Source organism: Lutra lutra, chromosome 2, assembly GCF_902655055.1.
Source record: "Lutra lutra chromosome 2, mLutLut1.2, whole genome shotgun sequence".
In the NCBI taxonomy this organism is placed as follows: Eukaryota; Metazoa; Chordata; class Mammalia; order Carnivora; family Mustelidae; genus Lutra; species Lutra lutra.
Window position 1 is genome coordinate 80,420,713 of NC_062279.1, and position 16,071 is coordinate 80,436,783.

The 16,071-nt window shown below is 37.0% G+C and overlaps 2 protein-coding genes across 2 annotated transcripts in view; one reads left to right on the forward strand and one right to left on the reverse strand.

Moving 5' to 3' along the window:
* ETFDH (electron transfer flavoprotein dehydrogenase) overlaps window positions 1-11,500 on the reverse strand; it is a 30,504-nt gene extending 19,004 nt beyond the window's left edge. Inside the window, exons 1-5 of the mRNA XM_047717799.1 lie at window positions 11,110-11,500; window positions 4,702-4,842; window positions 4,062-4,291; window positions 2,721-2,802; window positions 2,212-2,330 (exon numbers count right to left, since the gene is read on the reverse strand). Coding sequence (XP_047573755.1) covers window positions 2,212-2,330; window positions 2,721-2,802; window positions 4,062-4,291; window positions 4,702-4,842; window positions 11,110-11,143 — 606 coding nt within the window. The 5' untranslated portion in view covers window positions 11,144-11,500. The remainder of the gene's footprint in view (window positions 1-2,211; window positions 2,331-2,720; window positions 2,803-4,061; window positions 4,292-4,701; window positions 4,843-11,109) is intronic.
* Window positions 11,501-11,689: 189 nt separating this feature from the next.
* C2H4orf46 (chromosome 2 C4orf46 homolog) lies at window positions 11,690-15,141 on the forward strand. The gene is made up of 2 exons (XM_047717804.1): window positions 11,690-12,018; window positions 13,630-15,141. The coding sequence occupies exons 1-2, from the start codon at window positions 11,833-11,835 to the stop codon at window positions 13,783-13,785; spliced, it is 342 nt and encodes a 113-aa protein (XP_047573760.1). The 5' UTR covers window positions 11,690-11,832; the 3' UTR covers window positions 13,786-15,141.
* The last annotated feature ends 930 nt before the right edge of the window (window positions 15,142-16,071 follow it).

Sequence of the window (16,071 nt, forward strand, 5' to 3'; positions counted from 1 at the left end):
CTCTGTCTGTCAAATAAATAAATAAAATCTTTAAAAAAAAAAAAAAAAAAAAAAAGGAAAGGGTGAAGCTACCATGAAGTCACTAAAGAAACCAGTCAGAATAAACAAAGAGCTCTGAAGAGATCAGGTATCAAAGACAAGTATACAAACCCTTGAATCAGGGCCTCCAACAAGTGAAGACCATTAGTGTTGGGTGGGAAGACAATAATGTCAGGAAAGCTTCTGTTCAAAATGAGCTAAGACCCCAAAAGACAAAAACCAAAGAAAATGACATAACGATACAAAACAGAAAGAGGTTCAAGACACTCTAAATGTGATTAAAGTTTATCTCTGGAGCAAGTTAGATTGGCGAAACTGGTCAAAATTGTAATTTGGAGGATGAGAAACAGCGATGATCTATAATTCTTACTGAGTTTCTGTTTCCTCTCTGGAAGACAATGTCCTTTAGACAGGAAGTACAAAATATACGCTAGCATCACACAGACAGCACAGGAGTGGAAAGGTAAAGTAAGGATCAGCAGCAATGGATATGAAAAGAAAAACATAAACCTCTTACTTCATATTCTGAAAATGAATCAAGAGTAGAATGTGGCTTTGAACTAAAACTAAAGTCTGGCTCAGAGTACAAAAACACCTGACAAACCTGACATTAATCTATTGATGATGATCTTTAAGGTACTGAGGAAAAGAAGAGAGGTATAAGAGACTGTGTGTGTGTGTGTGTGTGTGTGTGTGTGTGTATACACAAAAACTGAAAATCATAGATTCTACAAACCACCTACTTGTGATTTGATACTAATCCCAAGACTAATGTTAGGAACATTTTAACCAGGAGAAATAAAAAATCCCACAATTGGGTCCAAAAACCCAAATGCATATGTGTGTGTGTGTGTGTGTGTAAAAAAACAAAAATTAGTACAGCAGCAAGTATAATACAGGGACCTATGTGTTTTATTTGACTTATATACTTTAAGCATAAAAACAAATAAAAAAATTTTTTTGAATTTTCCCTGGGGCCCAAACCAAAGAAAACTACCCCTCCTGTCAATTCTTTCAATCATTTCCTTTAGAAAAGTTAACTATAAACTTCTTTTCTGTGTCTCTCAGATATAGGAATGTTTTTAAAAGTCTTATTTAAGACTCTTGCCAGATCTGCATCTCAGAAATGTGTTTCCCAGAGGCCTTGTAGACATATTTGAAATCTGAACACCAAAAAGAATAGTGTCCCATTTTCCTGTCACTACAAGATTCTGGGCTAGGTGCTTGGCTCCAAGCTGTAACTTCTTGTCAAAAAGATACGAGAAATTTTATTTTTCCTCTGGATAAAGACAAGTAACACGTATGTGATGGGTTATATCTGTGTGGCTATGTAAGAGGGCAAGATGTCTTTCTGTCTTGGCAATCTCCCAGCAGACTGCCTGCGACATGCACTGCAGTCTTGGTTTAATGCTTATTAAATAATAAAAATTTTAAATAATTTATATAGGTGATTTTTCTGGGTTGGCAGGAGATTTTATTTTTAATCATTTCTCCAATAAAACTTAGTGAGAGTCAACAGTATGATATGTTTGCCAAAAGCATTATTTGGAAAGAATTAATAGAAGAATGGTTTCTAGAATGAAGAAAGCAAGAGCCCGGCTCTATACTAGGCTTGAAGCAATTTTTTCATTCTGGATGCCACTTTATAAAGGGGATAAAAAGGGAATGCATTCAGAGGGCACTGAGAATACTGAAGGAACTCAAAATATATGTAACATCATGGCTGGAAGAACTGAGAATATTTAACCTAGGAAAGATAAAAACACCAGAGTGAAAGGGAGAAGAAGAGAGCGGGGCATAATTATAATTGGAAAAGTGTCCTTGGAAGAGGGCATTGATTTGTTCTATGTAGTGTAAAACAGAATATATATTTCAGCAGAAGAAAGAGAGTGTTATCAACAGTCCAAACATCAGATAGAGATGATCTCATCCCCGATGCTGTGCAGTCGTAAATTACACAACCACGTGATAATGTCAGGAACATTATTCAAGATGAGGAATTCAAGTACTCTTTGGATTAGATCTTGCCAAGATTCCTTCTAACCTTACAATTCTAAAATCTTACAGCTTTTCTAAAATATTTATTTCTTTACCTCTGTACCATTCTTGGTTTACATTCAAAAGAAAAAGAGATTACTTCTTATAAACATTAAAAAATACAACTGTACAAACCTCAGCAGCAGCATAGCCAGGGTATACTTCAACACCGAGGGCTTCTGCTTGTTCTCCCATCCAGCTCACTAAATGTCCCAAGCGTACAATGTAATTGCCATGATTATTCATTGGAAGACCTACAAATATATGCTTAATTTATCAATCTGACATTTTATCGATAAAACATTTCAAAACCATAAATACTTAATTTAAGAATTCTAAACAATGTATAACTTCTGTGTAAATATACACATCATCCTATGGTCAAAATTTCATTTAAATTCTACAACTTTGGCACACAGTTCTAATTATTGAATTAAAAAGCCATTACAATACTAAAGTAAAATTCGTGGATTGCCTTATAAGGCTATCTCAATTCTTCTAGACTGGAAGACAAAAGAACTAGGTTCTAGTCCTGTTTTGCTACAAGCTACAAGATGAAATGTGGTTCCTTCCAGGTACAGAATTCTATGAATTCTGTAGAATTCTGTAGAATTCTAATCCTACAAATACTTATCACACCTTACCTGGAAGAATTGGCACAGGAATTCTGTATTTCTCTGTTAAAATTCCAAATCTGTCTTCTGTTACAGGAGTGTTAAGTGGAGCCTAAAAACAAAAGAAGGAAAGAGAAGGAAGCTCTTAGTTCATATTTGTATGGTAAATACAAATAATGAAAAAACTATGTCAAAAGGGAAAGTGAACTACTCTCCTCACTTTTCTTTCATTTCCTTTAGAAACTTGGAACTGCAAATCCTCTTTGTCTCTTTGAGATGTATGGGAATCTTTTTAGAACCTAAATAAGCCAGTTTTACATCCCAGAAATCTTTTTTGGGGGCCTTGGAGACATCTTGGACCTGGCTTCCTGTCTCCCTGTCTCTGTGGGAGTTTAGCCTAGGTGCTTGCTCCAAGCTGTAACTTCCTGCCTGATGAAAACATAAGAGAAGTTTTATTTTTCCTTTGGATGCAATTAACAGGTATGTCATGGATTCTATCTGCTCAGTTATATAGGGCTCTGAAAACCTTTTTCTATCACAACTGGTATTATGTCAATAACAATTAAATAATAACTATTTTTGGTATAATAGTGAAAAGAGAAAGTTAATTAGATGTAAGTATTTCTAGTTTAAAGGAGCTTGGTATTTTAGAAAGAAGAGCACAGATGAAATTTTTGGAATTCAATTTACTCCATATAGAAATAATATAGAAATCATATAATTGGTGACATTTACAAAGTATATTCATGGGTAGTGAATATTCAAGACTTGGCAGGCATAACATAACCCATCTTACAGAAGAAAAAGCTAGGATATGTAAAGTGTAAGATTTTAGTCAAAGCCATACAAATGATGAAAGCAGTAAAATTAATATTCAGTTCTCTGCATATCATACCAGTGCCTTTTTTTCTTAGGTTATGAGAGGCCATATTCATTTATTCTTTGGAACACTTGATTAGATTATCCTCTTTGGTTTTAGATATTACAATGTCCGAGGAAATTTACATAAAACTTTATTAAGAACAATGATATCAACACCTACGGAACAACTTAGGAAATATGCTCAAAATCAACATGCTGTATTTTATTTAGTACAAATATTCTAACATCTTCTCAAGATAAGGCCTTCTTATAAACCCAGTACATAAATACAATGTGTAGAAGGTATTACATGAATACATGAGTTAATATCTTAAAATTGTAAATATAGTTGATATAATTCAATTTTTGGCCCTTTTTAAGTTAAAAAATACTTATCTATAAAAATCCTCTAAGAGACAGAATTACATAAAAAGGGTTTTCTATATTCTAGTAGTTTGGAAATAGATATGATAAAGATTACATTTTGTATAAAAAACCAATTTTTCATACTCCCTTCTCCTTCCAGTCTGGGAATAATTCTTCAAAAGCACGTGGATCAAGGCAAGCCCCTGAGAGAGTATGTGCTCCTATTTGAGCAGCTTTCTCTACTAGACACACACGGATGTCCTTTTCATGTTTAGTAGCCAACTGCTTTAGACGAACAGCTGCAGAGAGTCCTGCAGGGCCTGCACCAACTATAACTACATCTGCTTCTTCTGCAAATCTCTCCATGTTCACTCCTGGGAGGAAAAAATGATTTAAAAAATACATGAAAATTCTGGGATGAATATGATCTGATAAAAATCACAAACTAGGTCACAAACACTCACTATGCTTGAGAGCATTTACAGAAATTGCCCCTCTGCTTTGCATGAGAATTATACTAAATATATTATTGTATTAATTGGATGTTCTCTTAGGTTCCATTCCAGTGTCTATCTTATTTTTGCTTCCATAAACCACTTTTGACTTTGAGATTTACTACTAAAAACTTTGCAGATATTTTCTTATCTCAATATCAATATGTAATAGATTTGGTAAAGCTATAAAATATTATTAGATGATCTTATACTATCATGAAAAATATTTCCACAAAATGATATAAAGTATCTAAAAAAGCTTCAACACTTCTACAGAAATTATTACTTACCTTCCCATCGTTTGTCCTTATCCCGGGGATAAATAGTATAATGGGTAGTAATTCGAGGTACAACAGAAGTTGAAGACCATCTTGTATGACACACAGGTAGATGATTTTTCTTAATTTTTAAGGCATGAAAGCACTGATATGCTGCACAAAAATTGGTATTTTTTCAATTAGCTTTTCTCGGAGTAGACTAAAAAACCATTTTTTTAAAAAGAAACAATTCTAGGATTAGAAATCAGATCTGGTTTCTCTTTAATTTTCTATTAATTAGCCCTAAGACCTTCATTAACCTCTTTAGATTTCAGTTTCCTCATCCGAAAAAAGGAAAGGGTCACTAGATGATCTCTAAGGTACCTAACTGATTTAAAATTGTATGACCCACATGATGTCTTATAGTTGAAAATTTTTTATATTCTCACCGTATCAACACTGCAGACAGTGAATGGTTAGATCTAGGCTGTTGAGCCATTATTTGTGATACGACCTGAAACAGACTGTACTATTTCCTAGATGAACAACTTAGCTTCTTCTCATAAACCAATGTTTTCAAACTATATTTAAAAAATATCTAATAAATTAATTTATTCAATTTAGCTCATATCAAGCTTAACCTATGAACAGGATAACCATAAAATTTATCAACCAAATTATACGTTTTTTAAAAAAAATTTATTTGCCAGAGAGAGAGAGGATGCATGTATGCATGCACAAACGGGGAGAAGAGCAGGCAGAGGGAGAAGCAGGCTCCCTGCTGAGTAAGGAGCCTGATGGGGGACTTAATCCCAGGTCATGACTTGGGACTCAAACCCTGGTCATGACCTGAGTCAAGGGCAGACACCTGAGGCACCCAGGCGTCCCTAAACTAGATACTTTCGAGAGTAATAAGGGACAGTATTAATGATTATGCTGGGACAACATGGGCAAACTAGGTTTTATGGTCAGCTTTTTAAAAAACTGACTCTCCGATATGGCAATATCTTCTGAGAGCCTTAAAAATGTACATATTCATTACGTAAGCAAATAGAAATAAACAGAAGTGTGGAAGGCTTTATCTGCAATAATGTTCATTAAAGCTCTTGTCCTTGAACCTTCAATTCTACCTCTTCCTTCCCCTATCTGAAGTAGAGACCATAACACACCAAACATCATAGAAAGAAGTAATTAAATGGGAACTTTCCTATTTCCTTGGCAACAACCTCTAATGTAATCTGTATTTGTGTCCACTCTTCATTCATTTTCTAGGTTACAACAGATATCTTTTCACTTAGAATGATGATGATAAGGCTTAGCCCTCCCAATTTCGGAGGGACATCAATCCATCTGAAGCCTTCCCTTTCACCTGCATCTTCAGTTTCTGTCTCCCTTCTCTGGTACTCATCTCCTTGATACCTTTTCCCATTACATACATACACACACACACACACACACACACACACACACATAATGACAGAGAATACTCCCTTGGGAATAGCCCAGATACAAAAACTTGTATTGGAGTTATAGTAATTATGAGTCTGTTTTAGGAGAAGGAATAGAATAATCAAAGGAAACGAAAGAAAAAAAGATTTCAGAAATAGAATATACATAAGGATTTTCCATATGCTAAAGATGCCATTTCTAATCAGAGAAAAGAAACGGTTACTTATTAAACGGTCAAAGATAGGGAGAAATTCATTTGGAAAAAATCATATCTTTCTCTTCCTATCAAAATGAATTCCATATGGCTTATGATTTTTTTTTAAAAGATTTTATTTATTTATTTGACAGACAGAGATCACAAGTAGGCAGAGAGGCAGGCAGAGAGAGAGGAGGAAGCAGGCTCCCTGCTGAGCAGAGAGCCCGATTCGGGGCTCGATCCCAGGACCCTGAGATCATGACCCGAGCGGAAGGCAGAGGCTTTAACCCACTGAGCCACCCAGGTGCCCCATCCATACGGCCTATGATTTTAATAGAAAAAGTCAAAGTATAAAAGATTATGTTGATACATCCACAGATTATTCGTTTCTCCACTTTTGAGTGTGGACTGCAATTAGTGACTAGCTTCCAATGAGTACAAAAGGGAAAAATATTAATTTTACAGTGGAGAAATACAGAGACCCTTTAACCAAATGATTAAGTTTAACATTATTGGCAACAAGAAATTTTGGTATCACACACTCCCTGATGTGATAAGAAGGGCTCTTTACCTCTGTGGCATACTTCTCCAAAAGCCATAACCTTGGTCTAAACATGAGAAATCATCAGACAAATTCAGATAAGGGACATTCTACAAAATGCCTGGCTAGTATATATTGAAAGTAGCAAAGTCATAGAGACAAGAAAAGACAGAGGAACCCTCATACACAGCTGGTGGAAATGTAAAATGGTACAGCCCTTTGGAAAAATGGTACAGCCAGTTCCGCAAAACCTTAAACATAGTTTCCACAGAACTCTCTCCCAGGTATATACCTAGATAAATGAAAACACACAAAAGCTTATTATATTATTCATAACAGCCAAAATATATATTATTCATAACAGCCAAAATATAGAAAAAGCCCAAATATCTGTTTGTGAATGGATAAAAAATGATATATTCATACAATGGAATATTATTCAGCAACAAAAAAAATTCAGTAGTAATAAATGCTATATTATGGATGAACTTTGAAAACACTATGCTAAATGAAAGAAGCCAGTCATGAAAGACCACATATTATGATTCCATGGGTATGAACTATCCAGAATTGACTATAGAGAAAATAGATTAGTTGTTGCCCTAGGGCTAGAGAGGTTGAAGAGTGATTGCTAATGGGTGTGAGGTTTCTTTTGAGGGTGATGAAAATGTTCCGAAATAGATTGTTGTGATGGTTGCACAACTGTGTGTTTATAGTAAAAACCACTGATTTTATATCTTAAAGGGTATGATTGTAGAGTATATGACATATTTCAATAAAACTATTATTAAAAATAGAAGATTTACAATCACACACAAAAAAGATTATGAGAAAACAAGAATGTGGAGCAACTGGCTCTCTCATTCATTACTGGTGGGAATGCAAAATGGTACAGGCACTTTGTAAGACAGTTTGGCATTTCTTACAAAGCTAACCGTATCTTAACAGATGATCCAGCAGTTGTACCCCTTGGTATTTACACAAATGAGTTGAAAATTAATGCTCAGACCAAAACCTTCAGTCAAGCAAGATGAATAAGCTTTAGAGATCTGATGTTTAACACCGTACCTATAGTCAATAATAATGTACATTTAAAAATTTGCCAAGAGGGTCTATCTCATGTTAAGAGTTCTTATCACAGTAAAACAAAAGAAAGAAAATGTCCAGGTTAAAAAAAAAAAAAAGCCCTTCACATGAATGTGTATAGCAGCTTTATTCATAATTGTCAAAACTTAGATGTTCTTTAATACGTGACTAGATAAACAGATACACTGAGGTGCATGCATACAATGGAATACTATTTAGTGCTAAAAAGAAATGAACTATTAGACATGAAAAAACATGGAGGGAACTAAAATGCATATTGAAAGAAGCCAATCTGAAAATGCCGATCTACATACTGCACGACTTCAACTATATAAGATTCGGGAAGAGGTAAAACTATAGAGACATTAAAAACATCAGTGCTTGCCATGAGTTTAGGAAGAGGGAAGAAGGGATGAATATGTGAATTTGAATATGAATATTATATATAAATATAAGCATTATATCTGCAAATGAATAAGTTTCTAAACATGGACTGTAACAAATAATAAAGATCAACAAAGGCTTTTGCATGGATTTGAAATGTAAAATGTAATAAAATTTACATTTTAATGGACATAATGAAGAGTTAAGATTTTTAATTATGATAGCATGCCTTACCCTTCATGACTTTATGGAAATTGTGGGGCAGCTACAATCCCCATTTACAGTGAATACATAGGAATTCAGATGATCCCACCACCCAAGCTCTCAATCCTTGCAACATCAGTCAAGCTCTGAGACTACAACTGGATATGAAATGATTTGTGAAGTAATGGAAACCGAGCTGCGATGAAAAAGGAATTTTCTTTCTTTCTTTTTTCTGATTAAATGGGAACATACAGCCTTGCATGGGCTATTCTTTAGCACTCAACTGCAGAATGAACATATTTTTATATTTTACTCTTTCCAATAAAATAATTTTTTTAAAGCAAAAATCTGGCATCAGACATCAGTAATTAAAGATTGTGATGAATACAGGAAGGGAAGAGATTTAGAGTGGCTGAACTCTAAAGGCTTTTAAACACTAAAAAAAAATCATCTACTTTTGATAATCTTACAGTGGCAAGGAAATTAATTTTCTCTACTTGCAAAGGCACACTAAAAATTATAGTATTGGGAATAATTTTTAAATTATTATTTCATATATCCTAAGTCTTGAAAAAATGTACATTAAGACATATAAAGGTATTATAGGAGAATTTAGTTCTAGAGTTCAAAATATAGCATTACCATCATTCAAGAGAATATTAAATAATTAATCATTTGTATTTTTATTATTAAGAAATATTAAAATCTTTGTCTTATGATGAATTGTAGTTTAGTGTGTAGAAGTTATCATTTGCTGCTGAAAACTGATGATTCGGTATCAGATAAAAGTAATTCTACTGCTTATACAGCTGGTTATTTTCTTGAGAATATCTGGAACTGGGTAGTTCGATTTCCACCACGGGATAAAAAGTCACAACCTGGGGCACCTGGGTGGCTCAGTGGGTTAAAGCCTCTGCCTTCGGCTCAGGTCATGATCCCAGGGTCCTGGGATTGAGTCCCGCATCGGGCTCTCAGTTCAGCAGGGAGCCTGCTTCCTCCTCTTTCTCTGCCTGCCTCTCTGCTTACTTGTGATCTCTGTATGTCAAATAAATAAATAAATAAAATCTTAAAAAAAAAGTCACAACCTTTACTCCCTTTCTGAAAACAAATCTGACATTCCACTTTAGATATTTGAACAATTAGGCACGTTGGCTGAATTTTGGTAGAGAAGTAAGGTCAAAAAGTCCATTGAACTCATAAGATCACCATATCAAAGTCACACTGCCAACACATTTGTGTCCATCTCCTTGTTGCCAGTAGTGTTAACACTGAGCTATGAAAATGACAACGATTTAAGTATCCATGGAAAATGGAAATACTGGGGTTCCTGGGTGGCTCAGGTGGTTGGGTGCTGCCTTCAGCTCAGGTCATGATCCCGGGATTCTGGGATCCAGCCCCACATTGGGCTCCCTGCTCAGCGGAAAGCCTGCTTCTCTCTCTCCCTCTGCCTGCTGCTCTGCCTACTTGTACTCTCTATCTCTGGCAAATAAATAAAAAACCTCAAAAAAAATCTTCTAAAAAAAGAAAAAAAAAAGAAAATGGAAATGCTAATTTTGGTGGAATGTAATTAACGCTTGGCCCAAGAATGATTTCAGCTAAATTAGGCAGTAGGGCAGATACCATCTTACTACTTTGATATTTCACAAAACATAAAGTGTATCTACACATTAGGTGTAGTAATACGTGCCCAAGTATCAGGAACTTTAAATAAAATTCGAATTTAACATATGGTGGCCAAATCTGACAATTTCTATGTGCATGAAATGTACATAATAAAAACATCCTTGAAGTTGCAATATGGATACTTGTTTATTCTGTAACCAAAAATTAAAGAAACTAAACCAAAAAACTAAACCAAATGTGACAAAATGCAAGATCCTGTAGTAAATCTTTTTGAATGTTTAAACCCTTTTTAAAAAGTAAAGCTAAACAAAGACCACCCAACTGCATTATTTTTACTTAAGAGGAAGAAAAGGTAATGAGGTATTTTCACAAGTCATTGTGATGGTTCTAGGAGCACCCACAACATGATAAGCCTCTAAAGTTAATTTTAGACAATGTAGAAAAACTCCTGGCTCCAGATATAAACTGGTGACTTGGGCCACGCATACGGATGTTAATCATGATGTGACAGATCAGACTTTAAATTCTTAATGGACTGGGATGGATGGCTGCAAAGACGAAAGTCAGGACACGACCAAGAAGAAAAACTGTGCAAATATTATTTTATCCATTTCCAACAATGCAACAGAAAACACCTAAGCTTTGGGATAAGAATTAGGACCAGATTTGGAAGGTTCAGTTCGGGAGTCCACAGGAGGGCCGTGTTGGTAAGTTTCCTCCGCCCGTGACCTTTAGCCTAGTTGTCAGTTCTTCCAATTGGGACAGCTCTATGGGGAGGAATCTAGGGTCCACTGCCAGGTATGGACGGCGTGACCTTGGCCCGAGTTTAACCTGAGGACTCCAAGAGAGCAGGTGAGGAGAGGTAGGTGTCTAGAGCCCCCCACAGCTGTAGCCCTGTCTGTTTTGCCCTAACTCCTCGACCTTCCTCTAATTATCCCCGACCGGAGTTCCCTCTCACCCGGGCAGGACAGCTTGGCTAGCCGCACCAACATATTCTCTGGTCCCAGGACTGTCGGTGGGAGACAACGCAAGAGCTGTCAGTAGTTCACCGGGGGTGCTGGACCTCTAGACCGCGGGGGGCGCCATCACCTGCCGAGAATGACCAACACCTCCGCTGAAGTTTGCCTCTCAGTTCTGCCCAATGCTTAGGCTTCGCGGTGTTCCCGCCTCTTTCTTGCTCTGCGCCGGCGCCGCACAAGACGCTACGGCCGGCAGAGACATCCGGGTCACGTACCGAAAGAGGAAAAGGAAAGGGACTCCAAGTCTCAGCACGATCCCGGCTTCAGGCTGAGGATTGGTTCTCCGTTTGCGTCTCACCAAGGCGTTGTGAGGACGCGGGACTGCAGGTGAGAGAAACCCACAGATCCTGTGGTACACGCGTGCGCATCAAAAGTAGTGGGCGGTGTAGCAACGCATACAGCATTCTGGGAGTTGTAGTCCTCTATTCAAGCGCCTTCTGAGCCTGACCGGAGATTTGCGCCGGAGCGATGTACCGCCCAAGGTGATTGGCTGTCCCGAAAACACGTAGTATTTGCGGACTTGGGCAAAGACCCGCTAGGAGACCGGGCGGGACTTCGGGAGGGGGGGGCGGGGCTTCTGGGTGTTGGGCGCGAGCAGTTTGAAAGACAGTTGGTGTCGGTTCGGCTGCTAAGGTCCGATTTTGCAGCCCCAGCCCTGCTCAATGGCAGACCCTGAGGAGCTGCGGATTTCTTCGCCGCCCCCGCCGCCCCCCTCCTCTCCCTCGTCTTCAGACGCCTCGTCAGCGTCTTCCCCCGGCGTTCCAGTGAGTTTGGGCTGGCCAGTTCCGAGCAGGAGCAGCGGCCGAACGGTGGACCCTCTGGAGGAAGTGGAGCTACAGATTGGAGACGTGAGTGTCGCTCGACAGGTCCCGGGGCCGCGCCCCCACTCGGCCCTTGTTGGGAGACCGTTGCAGTGCAAGGGAGGGAAGGACCAGGAATCCGCACCTCGCCCTTCTGCCCCCAAGGCTGTGGGCTGGGGGGTGGGTTAAGTAAACCGGAGACCCGAGGCCCCGTGTCCACCATCCCCGAGGACCCTCCCCTTCCCCACCTTCCCCACCCCTCGCTGTTTTCTTTTCGTCTCGCCTTCTGGTTTCAATCATCCTCCGTAACCTGAAACCACAGAGCTCTGCTGCGCGGACGTGTGCTGGCGATGTCTATTCCTCCTCCTAGTCTGCTGGTGCTTAGGATCAGGCTGTGATTTCTTTCCTTGGGTCTTAAGATCCCGCTGCTCTAGTTGGCCACCTGCCAAGGCCAGCTGGCAATGCTATTATTGCGTGTCTCAGGCTTGCCTTGCGCTGGACCCAGTTTGGAGGGGTTACTTAACCGCGCCTGTAGTCCAGATTGGTTTCCTCAACGGCCAGGTCCGAGACCTCCCTGTGATTGCTAGAGGGCACACTGGTTTCTGTTGAATCTCGAATTCCACTGACACACATACACCCACCCCCAGCGGAGTTTCAGTAAATAAGGACTCTTGGCTGAGTCGAGTGAATGAGGTCTGTAGGATGTAATACTCCTGGGAGAACTTTGTGGAATAGACCCTCCTCCTGGGCAGATTGGAAACTGCGGAATGACCTCGATGATCTCTCGTTGCTTAATAAGTATTTTTTTTTTTTAAAGATGTCTAAAGTGCTGGTACAGCTTCAGTATTTGCTGAAGAAGACTGGTATCAAGAGAATATGTTGAGTGGACTGCTGATAGGTTACCTAGGAAGAGTGTAATTTTATATTCTAGGTGAAGAAATCATTTGAATAAGAAGTGAATTCCACGAAGAGATGGATATTTTTTGTATGCTGCTTTGGTTTGTTTTGATTTTGTTGATGTTATTTGGCCGTTTAGAGTATCTGTTCTTTGGTCTGTACATTTTCATGGTCTAAATAGTGTTCACAAGTAAAATTAGCGGGACAATGCCCTTGTTACCTAAATATCAGTGAGCTGTTTGTCAAGAAGTAAGTCCCTCAGATGCTTCTGGTACTTAGTATCAAGGGCTCCAAGTCCTCTTTTTGAGCTAAATGAGTCTAGTGAATTTTCTTCCTTTTTTTTTCTTTTAAAGATTTAATTTTTTTTTTTTTAAAGCAATTTCTACACCCAGCGTGGGGCTTGAACTCAACAACTCTGAAATCAAAAGTCACTTGCTTTCTATGATTGACCCAGCCAGGTTCCCCTGGTGTATTTTCAATTAAGAAAAAAAAAGAAAAAAGTACTGGCTTGTTAGGTCTGGTGCATAATGGGTATCTCTCCAGCAGACATATTTCTTCAAAGCTTACTTTAAGGAATTTCTTAGGTTCCCTGAAGAAGCTAGTGTTTAGTTTGAAGATTTTTTTACATTTATGGAAAATAAGTTGGGCATGGGAGTCAGGGTTTTAAGCTATTTTTAGACTATAAAATGAGATGAAAATCTGAAAGATAAACATATTATTTGACTTTCTCTCTCTCTCTGTTTTTTTTTTTTTAAATTTCAGGCAGCATTTTCATTAACCAAACTTCTTGAAGCCACATCTGCAGTATCCGCTCAAGTGGAAGAGCTTGCCTTCAAATGTACAGAAAATGCACGTTTCCTTAAAACATGGCGGGACCTCTTGAAAGAAGGCTATGATTCTTTGAAGCCTGACAACTGATTTGGTTGTGTAATAATTCATACTTACTCATTTTTGGTATTTGCACATGTACCATAAGTATATGGTTGTCTCCAGCAGTTCTGTATATTCAGAATGAAATCTTCTTGGTTTTCTCACTTTTGTGAAAGCAGAATACTGATTCTGTTTTTCATGCTGGATGATAGTTATCTTTAAATACTTTCTGTCCTCTAAACTTTAAAAGTCTATTTTATGAAAGTTAATTTCATCAGTAGATAACGTTAATAATGCTACAGTGTTACTAGTAGAAAAAACCATGTAGATCATTATTCTGTTTGATTTCTAAGAAGATGTCAGAAATGCCAGCATTTGAAGTTGAGCTTCATTTTATGGACCAAGGGAAGTAACTAAGCTTACCAGTGTTGGCCCAGCTCCACCACGCCAAGTTCCCTGGAACTAATGATTGTGTCTTACTTCTTTATCCCCAGCACCTAGAACAATGACAGTGTCACACAACAACTAGTAAATGTTTGTTGAATAAAAGAGTTGACAATACAGTTGAAAGCTGTTTTTTTTTTTCACATGAAACTTAGAATTGTTTTTCTAAAAAAATATTTGAATCAGAACCTCACAGACTTTTTAGGAAGACATTCTTTTCTTTATAGGAATTTGCAATTTAACTGATAACTTTTTAAAGTATATGATAAATATTTTTTATTCCTTATGAAGCTTTATAAAAAGATTTTACTTCAGAAAATGAAAGCCTGTCTGGAAAGAATATATATATATAAATTTTTTTCCCCCTTTTTATTTCTCAGGTTAATTGCTATGTGATGTTGTATGTTTGATTGTTCTCTTTAAAGTGCCTTATCAAAATTATGGCTCTGTATTACTGCTTTTTGAACTTTGCACATAATAATTCTAAATTCTAAATACAATCATTCTAAAGATACTTTGTTTTTAATGCATCAAATTTAAATGATGTGATTGGTTTCTTATTATTTGACTTTAATGACAATGTTCTAATTTACTTGTCCCATATCTTAGATTGTTCTATCTCTTTTTGCTGGTTTATGTCATATATGTCAGGGATTAAGCCAACTAATTCTCCATGACGGGTAGGCATCTTTGATATGGTATCTTAATTCTTTTGTAGATATGGAGATGTGTATAGAACTATATTCTAAAGCTCTACAGTGGGAACAAATGGATGGACAAAGGATAGTATTGTTTAGTATATTAGGTCATAGTTCTTGATTAATTTTTTTAAGTTAAAGATAGCATATGAGGTGTGTTTCTACCAAAGAGATACTTATTTTGATATTAGAAAAATATTTTTCTTATGTCATCAAAATTGCAATTTTCAGAATATACAGAAATAAACATGTTCAAAGCAGATTTTATTTCATTTCTTTGGGTTCATTATTTTAAAACTTTTACTGAAATATTTAAAACATAAGAGTAAATTATTAGAGGACATATTCCCACCATGCAGATTTAATAAACGTTAGCATTTAGTTATAATTTCTTCAAATCTATGTATATTTGTAAATGTTAGTTACATTAGAAAGTTTTGTTACCTCTTTGATCCCATCCCTTCTTCTCTCCCCAGAGGTAACTGTTGTTCTAGAAGTGATATGTATCCTAGATTGTGTTCTTATATTTTTAATGCATATGTATCAAAGCAGTACAAAATATTATTTCATGTATGTGGCAGCTAGCCTCCAGATGGCCACAACAGTCCACCTCCTGGTGTTTATGCCCATGTATAGTCTCACACATTAAGTAGTGCTGACTTGTGTAACTACTGGGAGATTCAGGAAATGCAGTGTGTGATTTCTGAGGCCATAGCCTTGTCCATTTTTCTATTATTTTTTTTTCCTGTATCAATTTGTAGGTATTACATATTTTGAATACTAATGATCTGTTTTCTGTGTTTTAACTACCTTTTGTAGTTTGTGATTCATCTTCATATTTGATTGTGGAATTTTCATAAATAAAGGTTTTTAATGAAATCTTACCAGTTTTTCCTAATAGTGCTTTCTGGGTCCTGTTTTGAAAGGATACTCTCCTTTACATCTTTCCAAAAGTTAAAACATTTTTGTTTTTAATGTTTAGGTGCTTAATCTATTTTGGGATCTTACTTATTTTTGCATGTGTCTTGGTGTTCCTCCAAGTATCAGTATTTTTAAATGCTATCTCTGTCATTCAAATACCATATAAATGCTTGGTTCTGAGATCATTCTAATCTGATCTATTTGCTAACCCTATGCTAAGATTCCCTGTAACCTCTGTTATAGCTTTATCATAAGTATGATCTGTACTACT